This window comes from Triticum aestivum, chromosome 3A (genome assembly GCF_018294505.1).
Source record: "Triticum aestivum cultivar Chinese Spring chromosome 3A, IWGSC CS RefSeq v2.1, whole genome shotgun sequence".
Taxonomy (NCBI): Eukaryota; Viridiplantae; Streptophyta; class Magnoliopsida; order Poales; family Poaceae; genus Triticum; species Triticum aestivum.
This window is the reverse complement of record NC_057800.1, coordinates 292,842,364-292,858,922: the sequence shown is the minus strand read 5'-3', so window position 1 is coordinate 292,858,922 and position 16,559 is coordinate 292,842,364. Positions and strand designations below refer to the sequence as shown.

The window sequence follows — 16,559 nt, the reverse complement described above, 5'->3', positions numbered from 1 at the left end:
GTGATCATCGACGACATCCGCAACATGCAACTCCAATATCATCTTCTCCTCCTCCTTTTTTTTATTTTTTCCTTCAAGTAATTTTTTCTTCTTCAACTAAATTTAACCTCTCGACAATAGGGTCGGTTAGAATTTCCGGTTCAACTACCTCCTAGATAAATAAAATCTATGTCACGTTGGTCGGCATAATTGTCATAAACAATAAATGAACCAAATAGTTATAAAAAGATAATATATACCACATCCGAATCATAGCCAGGACAAGGGCCGACGGGGGCGGATACCAAAACCATCGCACTATATAATAACAAGCAATAATAAAAGTAAGAAAATTAGACAAGTATCTATCTAAAGTAAGAATTTTTTCTTTCAAAAAGAAGATAAGAACAAGAGGCTCACCACGGCGGTGCCAGCGACGAGATCGGTGCGGGCGATCGACGGCGGTGAAGACGGGAATGGGACGTGACAGGCCGCTAAACCTAGACAAATCTCAAGGAAAATGGAGCTTTGAGGTCGAGCTTCGAGAGGAGAAAGCTTAACTAGTGTGGCTCGGGCATTTCATCGAACACCTCATGTCCATAGGAGGTGAGCTAGAGCACCACAAAGCCCTCCCCTCACCAGCCAGAGAAAAACAGAGCACTGGGGTGCTCTGCTCGCGGGCAAGGGGTATATATTGGCACCTCATTGGTCCTGGTTCGTGGCATGAACCGGGACTAAAGGGAAGCCTGTGGTCCCATTTCAAGCCACCAACCGGGACCAATGGTGGTGGGCCAGGAGCGAGGCCCATTGGTCCCGGTTCGTCCCACCAACCGGGACCAAAGGGGCATGACGAACCGGGACCTATGCCCCCACGAGGCCCGGCAGGCCTCTGGCCTCACGAACCGGGACCAATGCCCCCATGGGTCCCAGTTCTAGACTGAACCGGGACTAATGGGCTGACCCGGCCTGAACCAAAGCCCTCTTTTCTACTAGTGTTCCCAGTTGCTATGGCAACACTGGATTTAGTCGTTCTGGGAGAGAACAAGCAAAAAGGCAATCGAAGTGTGAGACAGAACACATGTCGTCACTATCAAAAAAACTGGGTGCTCCTTGGTCCATAGATGTTCTCTTGCGTACATGTGTTCCTATGGGACAAAAAAAGAGAGAAGTTGGTCCTAGTAGACGTGTGTCGTTCAATGTGTATAATAATACAAGGAGAAAACAACATGTGAGCATCAGTGTGTGGGGTGTTGCTCTGTTTGTCTTGTACCATCGTGCAAAAAAATTACTTTAAATTTATATTTGTGAAGGTTAAAATGTTGTGTTCAAGAAGGTCGAGTGTGTTATCTCAGCAAGTTCAAATAAAAAATAAACATGCAAGGTAAAACATCGGAGAGTAGCAATTTTTTAGAACTTCAAGTGATAGACAAATTTGAAAAGAGCACATAACAAAATTTAAATCTAGAAAAATCACTTCAAATCAAAGAGTTAAATACATAACTCTTTTAAATACATAACTTCAAATCAAAGAGTCAAACATTGAAATACTGGGTGCTCCTTGGTCGTGCGCTGTCTCGGTCCCCCATTGTTTCAAAAAGCGTATAACTTTATGTATAAAACATGTGCATTTTCCCCGTTTCTAAGTAACCTAGAGGTTCAAATTTAAATAACAGAGAAGTTCGATATTTATTACAAAACAAGGAAGTGCAATTTTTTTAAAATGATCAGGTCAAAAAAAATTATATAACATGGATTTTCTCGGTTTGTAAAAACCTAGAAGTTCAAATTAAAATAGTGGAGCATTTGTTTATTACAAAACTAGGATTTTTTACGTTACTAAGAGAAATAAAATCAAGAAGTCCAAATTTAAAATTTTGAGCACTTCAACGTTTGTAAAAAAAATGAGATTTTCCTAGTTACTCAAGAATAAAATCAAAAAGTTCAAATTTGAAAAATGGAGTACTTTGATGTAACAAATAACTCAAAATTCTTACCGTTTATAGGAAAAATAAAAGTATGTAATTCATTTTTTAAAGGTTTTGATGTGAATTTAAAAAATATTTTTTTTCTAAGAATAAAACTAAGAAGTTCAAATTAAAATAACAGGGAAGTTCGAAGTTTATAATAAATTAGAATGACAGAGCATTTCATTTTCACTGTTAAACCAAGAAGTTCTAATTAAACTAACAAAGAAGTTCAATCTTAATAAAAAAATTGGAATTTTTTTGTTTCTAGATATATAACCAAGAAGTTCCAATTTAAAAAACAAAGCACTATGATATTTCTATACGAAAAATGAAACAAGACTCGCCTAGAATAATGTTAACTCTCGAAGTTCATATTTAATAAATTGGAGAGTTCGATAAAAACGGGAAAACAAAAAAGAGACACATATGTTTGTACAAAAGCTCATGGATTTCTCCTTCTATTGGAAAATGGATTTTCCTCATTTCTAAAATAACCTAGAAGTTCAAATTTAAAATTTTGATCATTCCGAAAATTATAAAGAACATGGATTTCCCCGTTCTATAAAAAAAGACAAGAAAGTACAATGTTTATTACAAACCCCAAGAAGGCCAAACACAAAAAATAAAGCATCACAACACAAATTTATATAAAAGAGGATTTTATCTGTTAAAAAAACCCTAGAAGTTCAAATCTAAAAACTGGAATAGTTCGATGGTTATACAAAATTCAGATTTTCCTATTTATTAAAGAATGAAAACAAGAAGTTCATTTTTTTAAATAGAGCTGTACAAAATTCATAAAAATGGTTTTCACCGCTTCTTACAAAAAAACTCTAGAAGTTCATATTTAAATAACGGTCCAGTTCAATATTTATTAGAATACTAGGATTTTTCCGTTTCTACCAGGAAATAAACCAAGACGTCCAAATTACGAAAATAGAGAAGTTTGATATTTATAAAAAAACTCAGGTTTTCCTTGTAACTAAAGAATATAAATGACGAAGTTCAAACTAAAATAGAGGAGCAGTTCAATGTATACGGAAAACTCAAATTATTACCGTTTCTAAGAAAAATAAATAAACTTATGAAGCTCAATTTACAAAAAAAATGTTTGACGCTTATTTAAAAACATATTTCATTTCTAAGAATATGACTTAGGAGTTGAAATTAAAATAATAGATAAGTTCGAAGTATATAAAAAACTCAGATTTGTTGCAAGAAGTTCACGTGCACATCCGTGCACGGTTCAGAATTTATATTGTGGGACATCCAACCTCCAATTACATGTTTTAAATGGAAAAAATGATGTACGACCTTTAAGTGCACGTAATTCGACGTATACACAAAAATGTGACAGAAGTTAATAGTGAAAACAACGAGAAGTTCAAATGCTACAATGAATGCATTTCAGGTGAGAAATAAAAGTATAGAAAAATAAAATTTTAAAAGGTTTGTTGAAATAAGTTCAAGTGCCCTGTCCGGAGAAGTTCAAAAATTCCTACGAGAGAGGTTCACCTTGTATTTTCATGTTCGAAAACACACAAACAATGTTCTTTTTGCGTTTTAAAATAATTCTCTAAATCCACAAAGAAGTTCACTTATTATTTGGGAGCAATTTGATTTCAAAAAAGAAAAATAAAAAATTTAAATTATAAAATTGGAAAAGGTTCATGTACTACATGGTGTGTGTTTAATATTAGAAAAATGAATTAAAAGGCAAGGTCCAGTTTTTTTTTGTTATAAGTTCAAGTCCTTGGTCGGAGAATGTTAAAAAAAATTGTGAGAGAGGTTTATACAAAAGGAATATAATTTGTCTAACACTGACCAATGGATGAGAAAATTACAAGCGAAAATACATCACAGAAGTTCAACGTGAAAACAGCAGGAAATTCAACTACTATACTGAATGAATTTCAGATGAAAAACTTTTAAAACCACCGCGAGTATGAAAAAATGGTCAACACGGGAAAGTTGTGTGTTTACAGCAGCTTTCCATCGGTATATCACTTGCTCAATTCCGGAGAGTAGATTGAGAGCTACGAGCGAAAAAAGCACGTGAAAAATAGAGTGAAGTTTAAGTACGCATGCCGAGAAGTTCAAGTTCTTCACGCGGTGCATTTTCAAAGAATCTATTTCGCGATAAAGGTAGAACAAATGATCTCGCCATTTTTAAAATTACTTGTAAACGCCTAGGAATTAGAGAAAACCATCAACATGAAAATGTTCCGCATTTTCCATAGTTTTTCAACGGCATATTATTTGCCCCATTCCGATAAATTTTGTAGAAATTACGGCGAAAACACGTTTTTAGCCTATTTCAAAATTGACTTAAAACCGTAAAGAACTCAGAGAAACAATACATACCAAAAAGTTTCGCATTTGTTCAATCTTTCCAACGCCACATCATTTGCTGCATTTGGAGATACGGCTAAAAAATTAACTCAGAAATACGAACTCGGTGGAACTTATACCATTTTCTAAGTTACTTTTAATCCGTTCAAAATTAGAAAAAACTTTCAAAATGTGGAAGTAGCGCATTTTCATAAAATTTCCAATGCCATATCATTTGCCTCAATTGGATTAGTCGTTTAGAAGTGGCATCGAAAATACGAACTCGGCTGTTCGATTTGCAAAAATTTCGTTTTTCCAAATTACTCTTTAACCATAGGGAATTACAGAAAACTTTCAACATGTGGAAGGAGCGGTTTTGCAGCAGCTTTCCAACGCAATATTATTTGTCTCATTCCGATAAACAGTTTAGAAATGCGATCAAAAATACAATTCATGTTTTTTGTATGAAGAAAAAATGATTTTCAAAACTGCTCCTAAACCGCTTACATTTTGCCAAAAAATTAATTTGGGTCATGATACTCGTGTCCATAGCTTTCCAACGGTATATCGCACGCCCCATTTGGGCAATGTTGGCGGAAGTTCAACCTAGCACCGGGGGAAGTTCAGGTCGAACAACTCACACAGTAAAATTGGAAAAAAAACGCAAGTTCATCACGACCTGAGAGCAAAATCCGCCAACGAGCGAGATTCCTATTTAAAACAGGCATTTAGTTGCTAAAAACCGTTTCTATATTACACTTACATCATATAGAACACGACTAAGCAAAATAATTCGCGCGGGGAGACACGCTTGTGAAGATAGCCCGAAGGTCGGGTTCCTACTAAGGGAAGCTCAGGCGTGTAACTCAGGAAGTTCATGTTGTGATCAGAATAATATTATGATCCCGTGATCAGAATAATGTTTTAGAGCGTAGATTCACTCCGTTTGCCTTGTATGTAGTCCATATTAGAATCTCTGAAAGGAGGGCGTATATTCAGGAACGGAGGGAGTAGTTGTTAGCCAACAAGAGTAACATGAACTTTACTGGTCCAGAAGTTCAGGCTAGGACCACTAAGAGCAACTCTAGCAGACCTCGCATCCTGCCCCGACCCGTAAAATAACCACCAAAATGCGGGTCAGAGCGAAAAAACCAGCCCGATCAAACCCCGCATCCCGCCCCAGCCCGCAAATTTTTTTGAGGAGCGCGGCAAAATCCCGACCCCAACCTGGGAAGACGCGGGTTTCCCCCGCGTGGCAGCGATGCTCTGCATATAAGTGAAAGCGGTTGGTGGGGGACATTTCATCCCGCGCTTTCCCCCACCAACCACCTCTCCTCTCCCCCTCGCGTCGCCGGCGGCCGTTGCGCAAGATTCCGGCGAAAGCAGCCGGCAGGAGCACGCCGAAAGTCCGCCACGCACACAAGGCCTCCCCTCCCTTCCCCCCTGCGTCGGCGGGCCGCCGGATTTGCGGATCTGTGGCACTTCATCGCGGGCCGCCGGATTTGGCTTTTTCCGGCCGCCGGCTGCTGCCCTAAGCGATGGAGTGGGTCGGGGAGCCTCTCCCGCAGCCCAGGCAAGGGCGCATCGCCGCATGCAGGTACGGGTTCGTCCGCCCGCCGCCGCCGAAGGTTTGCGGGCATGGATTCGTTCAGCCGTCCACCAGGCTCGGCGCTCGTGAGTGTCTTTATGGCTTGCCGATGCCGCTCATACAGTGCGACGACTGCACGCGAAAAGTGTTGCGGCTCACTTCGGGCACGTCGAAGCACCCCGGATGGGTGTTCTTCAAATGCGAAAACGACGAGGTACGTACACTTGCGGTAACTCATTTGATAGCTCATTCTTTAGTTCAGTTACGGTAGCTCACTTCGAGCTTGCTCATTCTTTTGTGTAGGATGATGGATGCTCATTTTGGTTTTGGGAAGGCCAATACATTGATTTATTGATAGAAAGAAACTTAATAGATGTTGGTGCACTCCTTAGTACAATCGAAGGCAATGATGCGGTTGCATGTGTAGCTAGAGGGGAAGCAAAGTCTACTTCTTTCGAACCAAAGATGAAGAAAGAAGAATGCAAAATCAAGAATCCGCAGATCAAACAGTGAATGCATGAAGAAGATATTAGTCCAACTTGTGAGAGCAGTTGTGGAAGTTGGAAATCTTCTTAAATGCATACTTGTGGTTCTTGTTTTTTTTGGTTTTGCTATTCTAGCAAAGATTTGGTGATGTCTTTTGTATCTAATGTTGTTGCAAAAGCAAAGAAATGCATTGTGCTAGCTCAACTTAAGTTGCAAATTTAAGTTTTACGGGCCGGAAGGAGCTGCGCCAGAAGATCAGACGCCGCAAAGCCGACCCGTAAAAAAGCATATTCGAAAAATATCTTTTTTTATGGGTCCATTATGCGGGGTCTGCAACTGTGGCCGGCCGCGCCGACCCGCAAAGGCGTTTTTGCGCAAACTGCAAACACATTTTGCAGGCCGGGGGGACGCGGGATCTGCTAGAGTTGCTCTAAGGGAGTAACACTGAAACCAATTCTGAGCATCTCAAGCATCCAGCAGAATCAAATGGAAAACGTATCATTATTCATGACAAGAACATGGTACAGAGTCTCAGTTTTGCAAATAATGCAACATACAGCTCAAATGCTGATAGAGATATACTCGTCAGGACTTGGCATCACTCCCGAGTCAGGAGAGGCAGGTGACCGATACAGGAGCAAATTACTCTTTTGTGTGTAAATGGGAGCTCCAACATAAAATGGCGATGCTCTTCTAGACCACCGGTATCACCCAGGGCAGTTCCCATCAATGGCGGCTCAGCAAAAAAGAATGAGCGCACATTGAGGGAATGAATGAATGGATGGATATCTACCGTAAACCTATGATGTACATGGCTAGAGTGTATCCACTTCAGTTAATTCTCAGTCAATCGTACACTTGTGTGCGGAGTAGCAAGAGTAGAAGGGTTTCTGCTGTTTTACCCAATGATATCTGATTTGTACATGGCTAGAGTGTATCCACTTCAGTTAGTTCTCAGTCGATCGTATACTTGTGTGCGGAGTAGCAAGAGTAGAAGGGTTTCTGCTGTTTTACCCAATGATATCTGATTTGGCCGCACGCCGTGAGCATCTAGTCCTCTTCGAGAGGCAGCAAGCACAGCCTTCAAGGAGCTCAAGATCCTCATCACAGGTCAGGATAGAAGCCAGCTCTGGGTTTTCCAGCAACATCTTGGAGGTCAGAAAACCAGCAATAGTCCATGTCTGATATGACCGTGACTGCTTCCCAATGAATCTTCCAGACCGGGTGTCATAGTATTCTGGCCACTTGTCAGCTGAGAGCTTCTCCTCAGCCACTGCAATGGCCCTACGGGCCAACTCTGGTCTTCCCATTTTGATGCAGGCCAGTGTAAACTATAAGCAGCAACAATGGTTGGTCACTGATAATTTATAAGCATATAAGGCTACAAGAATTTTGGAGAAGTGCATTGATATATACATACCTGCCACAGTAGGGTTGGCCAAGATCCACCATTATGATATGACCATGGGCTGCACTTGCACAACATAGTTAGATGTCAAATAACTGTGGTGTTATGTTTAGAGAGCAGATGTTAAGTCTTCGAAAATAGAATAGGACACACCATAAAGATATGCTGCCACCAAAAGAAAGAGAAACACAGAATAAAATATCAGTTTTATCAGCGCGATGACTCACGTGTTCTTAGGGTCACTGCCTGTAATAATGCGCCATTCATCATATTCCATTGCAGGGTAACAGATCTTGACGGGCATATTTGCTACAAGATCATCCCATTTCTCTTCAATAAGGCTAAGTATTCCCTCGGCTTGTGTTGGAGTAGTTAGAGATGAAGATATGGCCCAAAGGTTGCCAAGTGAGAAGAACCTAAAATCCATGTGAGCTGGCTGCAGATTCCCAATAAGATAACCCCCTTTCTCAGGAATCCAATCAACAAGCCAGGAAGGAATTTGCTCGGGATAAATGTTAAATTTGTTAGTTGCGTCATGTGAGTATTCTTCTGTCTTGTATCTGTAGATCTCGTTTATCTTATTCATATCGACCCAGTAGTACTCCCTAATGTGAAAAGACAATGCACTGAGCCTGTTGTTGATGGCTCGGAGGAGGTGTTTTGAGCCTTCGTTCATAACAATCATTTCCCTTGAGCATCTCAGAGCAGAATAGAACAAAGCCTGAAAACAGGCCAAGCCTCATAAGTAAAGGGATTCTCTCTACTAACGACATGTTAGATAATACAGGTTTAAAGTAGCAGCATCATGTTCTTTCAAAATAGTATTGCATTCAGTAACACATTAGTTGCTTCATTGCAGCAGGCTAAAAGTCATAAGTCATTCTACCATTTAAGAACAGCATCAGTACCTACATGTAGACTTAGACTATTGAGATAATACAGTTGTTCAGGGAAGACCACACTGCAGAATTGAGTCTAAATTTCAGCTTACTTGAATCTCAAGAGGATGCCCGTGTATCCCCATCCTCCTGTCTATCATGCATGATCCGTCTGTGACCAGTAAAGTGGGGAACATGTCAAACCCATCAGACAAACACAAACTCAAGATCAGCTTAATCCCGGTTTGCACATCCACTCTTTCTTGCAATGAATAGTCTCCTGTAATCTTGCAGTATGCTCTCAGTAAGATAATCCACCAAAGTCCTGCAAATGGTTAGGTTAGATTAGGTTAAAGCTGCAGGACAGACATTTCACAATTGTTACAGATTAATATCAGTATGGCTGCATGAAAGAGAGGGGGGTCGATATACCAGAATCAACTGGAGCTACACGGCCAATAGCTGATTCACCAAAGTCAGGATCCAGAATCTCCTCAAATGCTTCATTGTTTTCATCAAGTGGAATGGTCCTAATCTTAAAACTAGCTGGCATCAAGCCTTGCCCAGGGCTGTAACAGTCAACAGTTTTCTCCCAGCTCTGACCATCAGATAAATGATGTACATCACTGAATAAAGATTCAAATTGATTGAAGTGCTAGATAAGAAGCTTCTGTTTACAGACATTAACTAGTAAGCCATTTTATTAAGTTTTCAGGGAAATTGTCACAAAAGATTTAAGTTATCATATTTTTGCCATCTGATCTAGCTTTCAGAAACTTCTACAAGCATATTTGGTTACATCACTGGTGGTATTGCTCACAGATGCCTAGAATAGGTTGAATTCGGCAGTAGATGTCTTTATAAGTTATGATATTGAGATTTGGCAAAGGATTTCCAAAGCATAATCCATCTGATAAATCACTCAACCGTAAACAGGATACCGCATATGGTTCATGTTGATAACTACTACCAATAAGTTTCCAAACTCTCTTCGAAGACAATATGTACGGAAGAGACATGTTAGCCGTCAAAAGGTAAATCTTATCTTTGTCTCGTCCACAGAATACAAGCCCATACAGAACAAGAATTCATCACAAAACTACAAAACCACATGCTGCAAGCGAACTCATTACAGAGGGAGAGGGTAATTACGATCTTTAAAGCCAGTAAAAAATCTCATATATATTCTAACCCTGCATACGAATTCGCTGATCTCTTATCCCAATTAGCACACACCGTGCACGCAAATAATACTAGTCACAGCGCTCTAATTATTTCGAATAAAAAAATAGCTCAACGAAATGATCCGGATCCGGATCCCAATATGCACAGACGCTCACCTGCAGCTGCAGGGTGTGGAGGAGGAAATTGCGGACGATCTCGGTCTCCCCGCGCATGAGGAAGGCAAGAGCGGAGGGCACAAAGTCCCTGATGAAGACCTGATCGTAGTTAAGCATCTCCGTACACTCGGGGTCCTCCGCCGCCACCGTGCCGACCGGCTCGCCGCAGTAGCTCACCACAGCCCTCCTCAGTAGCCTCCATGCCTCCCTCTCCGTCTCCGTCTCCTCTCTCACCGGTGAAGCAGACGCCGGGCGAAAATCAGCCGGCGGCGCCGGGTCCTCCACAGGCGGGGTCTCCGGAGGGAAGGAGCCCGGGAAGAGCACGCGGTCGAAGAAGGGGAGGTTGCCAGCGACGGCGGAACGGGGATCGGAGGTTACGGGGGTGGGGGTGGGGGTGGTGCTCGGGTCGGATTGCGAGGTATGCGACGCCGCCGACACGAGGAACGGGAGGCGTCGGCCGTGGTGATGGTGTTGCGGGTGGGGGCATCTTGGGAAGAGCCGGATCACAGAGGCCTTCGCGGCCGCGGCTGAGGCGGAGGTGAGGAGGCGCTGGCGGCATGGCCTCACGGCGGCGGCGAGCCCCATGGTGGTTTGACCATTCATATTGTAGCTCCGGCGAAAGTCACACGCGAGATGCTGGGGGCTACGCGTAAAAGGGCACAAGAGTGGGAAAGCTTTTCCAAATATGTGGTCGGTCAGGGGCTGATTGGAAAACTGCAGCGTTCCGTGCCGTTTGGTTTTTGGTGTGGCCGTGTGGGTGGGGGGTAGCGTAAATGGAAGGGCGGAGGTGACCTTTATAAACTGAGAAGGGGTAGGCTGGGACCCACCCGGTTTTAAAGTGCACGCTTTAAACGATTGTTTTTCCTCCGTCTCTCCTTTTGGCCTTTTGGATGAGGTTCTTTTCTTTATTGCCCTTTGGACACCCTGAGGGTTTTTTTTTCTCTAATTTTTGTTGCATCTTGCTTATATATACACAAACCCCAATGCCATTCATTAATTACCTACTTCCTCCAATTTGAAGTAAAACCATGTCAAGTATTTTTTTTAACAGAGACATGAGTCCAGTCATTCCTCAATTGATGGTCGTATAATCACATCATTAACGAAAACCATCTCAATTCTTAATTCATGCCCGAACATGAGGCTTCTCAGCTCATTTTGAACGATGGTCGTTCGATATGTGGGTCCAGTTTGAGGTGGCGTGATCCTGGCCATTCGGTTGCTCCGGTTCTGATTCGTTTTCGTCCTCCTCTCGTTCACGCTCGTCGCTTACAGGTGGGTCTACGCGCGGCCCTTCCTCTCTATGGGTGCACGCATTTGTGAGGGTGGTTCTCGCGTCGAGGCGGGGGGGGGGGGGGGGGGGGGGGGGCACCTCGTCGATATGGCGGGGCGTCGTTCTTCGTCACGTACGCGTCGTGGCCCGTGGGGTGAGTTGTCCATCTGTGATTCGTTCGAGTGGCCCAACACTGTTCGGTGGCGTGGGTGGTGGTGGGTGGGTGGCCTCCCTTATCCCGCGTCGTTGTCCGCCTCTTCTCCTTCCCTCTTCCTTTCATTTCGTTTCGTCTCGGTTCCACTTCCTGCGCTGCATCGTCCTACTTGCTGGCCTGCGAGTCGTCGCTGGGGTTGGTTGGTTGCTAGCGAAGAACGATGGCGTCGTGTAGCGGCAAGTCCGGTTAAGGTGGCTCTCATCCCGCTTCTTTCACCTTTTATGCGTTCGATTTGTGATGCCTAGCTGGTTTTGGATCTTGTGTGTCCATTGCTTGCAGATTCGTTCTTCTCGTCGCTGGGCCTGGATTGGTTGCGTCGTTCGTCGATCTATGGGAAGGTATTTCTTCTGGCCTAATTTTTCATCATTTGCTTGACCCGATTGAGCTTTTGACATTTTTGTGGCATGGGCCTTTCTTTGTAGCTGCTCCTGCTTGATCTTTTCGCCTATTCGTCGTTGGGACTATGCTGGTCTGCGCGTATTGCTCCAGGGATCTGGAGGTTGACCCTCTTTCATTTTTTCTTTGTTTTTAGGTTTCTTTGTGTGCTTTCGTTCACAGTCATGTGCCTGTGTGTATGGATTGTTGGGCTTCATATGGTGTGCGTGTCGTTGGGGTAGGTGTGCACGGTGACAAAGCGACGCATTCCTTTGTTGTCTTCGTATGTTATTGTGGCAGAACCAGGGCATGTCTTTGTCTCTGGTTGGATCTTTGTGGGTTTCGTTCCTTTTTTGTTTGTTTGTTTATGGGTGGCAGGCTTGTGTTTTTTTCCTTCTTTTTTAGATTTTGCTGAGGCTGAGGTTTTCCCTTTCTGTGAGCATGAGTTGGTGGTGGTTGTGGTTAGGAAGGCGTGGATGCATGGGATGTTCCTTTTGGATTTGTCTGCTACATGATGCATCTTTTTGAATGTTCTACTACTTTTGGATTGGTCCAGTGACTTTGTGAGATATAATGGGAGGAATGGTCTGGTCATTGTCTTCTTTAGGATGGTTTGATTTGCCTCGGTTGGTATGGTTTGGTCTTGGCTTGTTTTTAACTAATCATTGCTTGGGTTCATGTTGTTGTGTGGCTCGTGTGGTTGGCTAGGAAGAGAATGTTGTCTGTGGGCTCGCTAGAGTATGTTTGCTGTTGTTTTTGGGGTGGGGTGCTCCTGGGTGTGCTTATGGGCTGTGTCATGTGTTTATACATGATGTGCATGTGCTCCTGGATGGATTTCATGCTTGTTATGTCCGTCTGGTCTAGATGTTTTTGTTTGGCACTCTCGTATATGCTTATTCTGTTGCTTCTTTGTTTTTGTGATTATGTGCACTTGTCACTTACAGTTCTTTCAGTTTACAAGTGAGCTCTCCAAGTCTGTTGTGCTACTGGTGCTTGCGGACTGGTTGCGTTGCCACCGGTTTCACATGGTGAGTCATGCATTGCTTATTGTCATGTTGCTTGTTATGCCCTTATCCTTGTTTTTTTGTACTACATATGCTCATACTTTTCCTTTGTGCGGTGTGCTGATATGTCTCCAACGTATCTATAATTTATGAAGTATGCATGCCAGTTTACAACAATTTTATATGGTTTTGGTATGATTTGATTAGAAGTAACCCGAACTTACGCTGTTTTCAGCAGAACTACCGTGGTGTCATTTTTCTTGCAGAAATAAAAGTTCTCGGGATGGGCTGAAAATCTACAGTGATTTTTATGGACCAAAAGAGACCCCCGAAGCACAAAAGTTGGGCCCGGAAGTGGACGAGGAGTCCACAAGCCCTCTAGGTGTGCCCTACCCCACGGGGGCTCCGGGCTTGTGGGCAACTCGGGCACCTCCTTGACGTGAGACCGACGCCAAAAATTCTTATAAATACATAAACCTCCGAAAAGAAACCTAGATCGGAAATTCCGCCACTATAAGCCTCTGTAGCCACGAAAAACAAATTGGGAGCCCATTCCGGCACCCCGTCAGAGGGGGAAACCATCACCGGAGGCCATCTTCATTGTCCCAGCGGTCTCCATGACGAGGAGGGAGTAGTTCATCCTCGGGGCTGAGGGTATGTACTAGTAGCTATGTGTTTGATCTCTCTCTCTCTCTCTCGTGTTCTTGATTTGGCACGATCTTGATGTACCGCGAGCTTTGTTATTATAGTTGGATCATATGGTGTTTCTCCCCCTCTACCTTCTTGTGATGAATTGAGTCTTGCTCTTTGAGGTTTCGTTATGTTGGATTGAGTATTGGATTTGAGAACACTTGATGTATGTCTTGCGATGGGAAATCTGTGGTGACAATGGGATGTTCTATTGATTCAGTTGATGTATGTTTTGGCACTCAACTCACGGATTCCCGAGGTGACATTGGGGTAATCTATGCATAGGGGTTGATGCACGTTTTTGTCCTACATTCTCCGATAGAAACGTTGGAGTGATTCTTTGTTGCATGTTAAGGGATTGTTATATGATCCAATTATGTTATCATTGTTGAGAGAATTTGCACTAGTGAAAGTATGAACCCTAGGCCTTGTTTTCAAGCATTGCAATACCGTTTTCGCTCACTTTTATTACTTGTTACCTTGCTGTTTTTCTATTTTTCAGATTGCAAAAACTTATATCTACTATCCATATTGCACTTGTATCACTATCTCTTCGCCGAACTAGTGCACCTATACAATTTACCATTGTATTGGGTATGTTGGGGACACAAGAGACTCTTTGTTATTTGGTCACAGGGTTGTTTGAGAGAGACCATCTTCATCCTACGCCTCCCACAGATTGATAAACCTTAGGTCATCCACTTGAGGGAAATTTGCTACTGTCCTACAAAACTCTGCGCTTGGAGGCCCAACACGAGTCTATAAGAAGAAGGTTGCGTAGTAGACATCATATGTGTTGCTATTTTCTTGGTTGTTCCTTAATGACTAATTTTTACAGGCATGTTTATTCTTCATTCTTCTTGTGTGCCTCTATTTGAGGCCGTTGTGACCTACTGTCGAGCCATTCCATTCCTATGTTCGAGAGGTGGCGTCCGATGGTTCTCTGCTTGGAGGGGTTGAGATTCATGTTCTTATTAGGGATGATGTAGTACAATGTCAAACATATTTTTTCTAGGGCAGTTTGTTTAACCGCTGCTCCTCTTTGTATGATCGGGTTACTTTTATGGCAGTCTGATTTTTGCAAGGGATGTATGGTTTGTTATAGTAGATTATAATTATGAGAGCATGTTAGCATATAAAGGTTTTGCATAGTCGACTGTGGTGCTTGCAGGGGCACTTTCTCAGTCTGCCTGGCCTTTGGTGCATGCAGGTGGACAAACAACACTGCTTCTGTAAATGTGAGTGTTCAACTTCAATTGTTGTATTCACAGTTGGTTAATTCGGCATGTGGGTTCTAGGGTCTAGCTAGGAGTGTGTTAGCTAGGCCGTGTCAGAGTTGTTGTATTGTTAGCTTGGATGTCTTTGTAATAATTACCTCTTCCTATACATGAATTATAGTTTGTTTAATTAGTTTTCTTGTCTCCCCTGCTCTCGGTGGGTGTTTATCTTTGTTGGCTTTACCTTTGTTTTATCTGAACATGCAGTATTTGCATTCATTTGTGCTTTTTGTTCATGATGGCTCGTCATCGCCATGTTTTGCATGCTCCTACTGTTGATGCTCGGGTGTTCATAAGAGAAAGAGTATGTTGTCTTGTGCAGCTATTTACTTGCGTCTTGTTTAGCACGCGCTTGTTCATTTGCATTGACTCTGTCAGTTCCCTAGGGGATGGTTGGTTCCCAGTGCTCCCTCCTGCCATGTCGACTAGAAATCGGAAAAGGTGCAAGTTGCTTAGGCCTCTTTGTCGCCATGGTGTTACAGGTGCTAGTATGCCCAGTCGGGGTTCCTTTTTTGTTTCATTTGGTTGGTTTGTTTCGGTGTTGTTTCTCACAGCAACATGCATGCAGATCTTGGGTTTAAAGATGGGTTGCCGACTGAGTTACCAAATGATTGGACGGGGTTTCCTGCTGAGGTTGTTGATAGTCTCAAAGGTACTAACTATTAGGTTGATGATGTTTCTGCTTTTATCTTTTTCCAGTGATGGCAACCTTTTAGGCGTTGTGTTTTATATAGCTTCCTATAAGGACATGTCTTACCATGGTCCTCCCGAGTACCAATGCCCTCATTGTAAAGCTTGTTTTTGGTTTGATGATAGGGTCAAGTCGTCTTCCTTGTGGGTGAAACGCAAAATCGTTTATAACCTTTGTTGCAAAGGTGGAAAAATTCGTTATTAAACCTTTCGAAGAACCTCCCGCTTTATTGACTCGTTTGTTGTCTCACTTACACTTGGTAGGAGGGCAACAACTCATAGGACGCCTGCACACGCTGCTCACATTTTGCTGCTATTTATTTATCGCGCAATCTCCTCATATGACTCTGCCTTTGTTACCCCATACCTCTTAAGGACCATAGGCACAATGCCCCCTTTGTCATTTGCCTCAGATCCAACCATTCTCCATCAGCCAGCCATTATTTTCTCACATACCCCACCCTGACATTGACGGCCCAGCACTAACAAGCTTAAACCCAGTAGGACGATTTTGTCCAGCAAATTCATGAATCAGCACTCCATACTCTGTGAGACCCCTCACCGCTCATTGGATAATAAATCTGAAGAAACCCAAAGATTATAACACCAAATTAATATGTGGGACAAGACTTATGTTTAGATTCAATCTCAAAAATTAATAATCTCAGCTTTGTCAAACAAAATTATGCTATAAACTGTGCCTGATGACAGGCTTCAGATGTTGTAATTGAACCAGAAAGTTGAGAAGCTAAAGGTACATATAATCCTCTAAGGTTAACTAGTACATTTGTAATTTTCTTCACTGATTGATCCTACATGCTGCCGAAGTGTTCAAGAAACAATATTTTAAGTTGGGTAGAATGTCCACTGAAGAAAATAATGTAAGCTCTAACCCCTAAAAAATTGGAAGGGAGATCAATGGAAATTGAAATAATAACTCTAAGATCCACATTCTCTAAATAATCCATACAAGAACAATTATGTGCGAGGAAATGTACTAATTAAATTATAATTACACTACATACTTAGTGGTTCATTGTAACAATAGACGCTTCAGAA

At 42.5% G+C, this 16,559-nt stretch overlaps 1 protein-coding gene across 1 annotated transcript; it reads right to left on the bottom strand.

The window, feature by feature from the left end:
• Positions 1-6,833: 6,833 nt before the first annotated feature.
• LOC123061200 (neutral/alkaline invertase 1, mitochondrial) lies at positions 6,834-10,742 on the bottom strand. The gene is made up of 6 exons (XM_044484171.1): positions 9,978-10,742; positions 9,070-9,235; positions 8,751-8,962; positions 7,987-8,480; positions 7,772-7,820; positions 6,834-7,682 (listed from the first exon to the last, which is right to left on the bottom strand). Exons 1-6 carry the CDS (start codon positions 10,578-10,580, stop codon positions 7,362-7,364), a joined length of 1,845 nt encoding a protein of 614 aa, XP_044340106.1. The 5' UTR covers positions 10,581-10,742; the 3' UTR covers positions 6,834-7,361.
• Between the last annotated feature and the right edge of the window lie 5,817 nt (positions 10,743-16,559).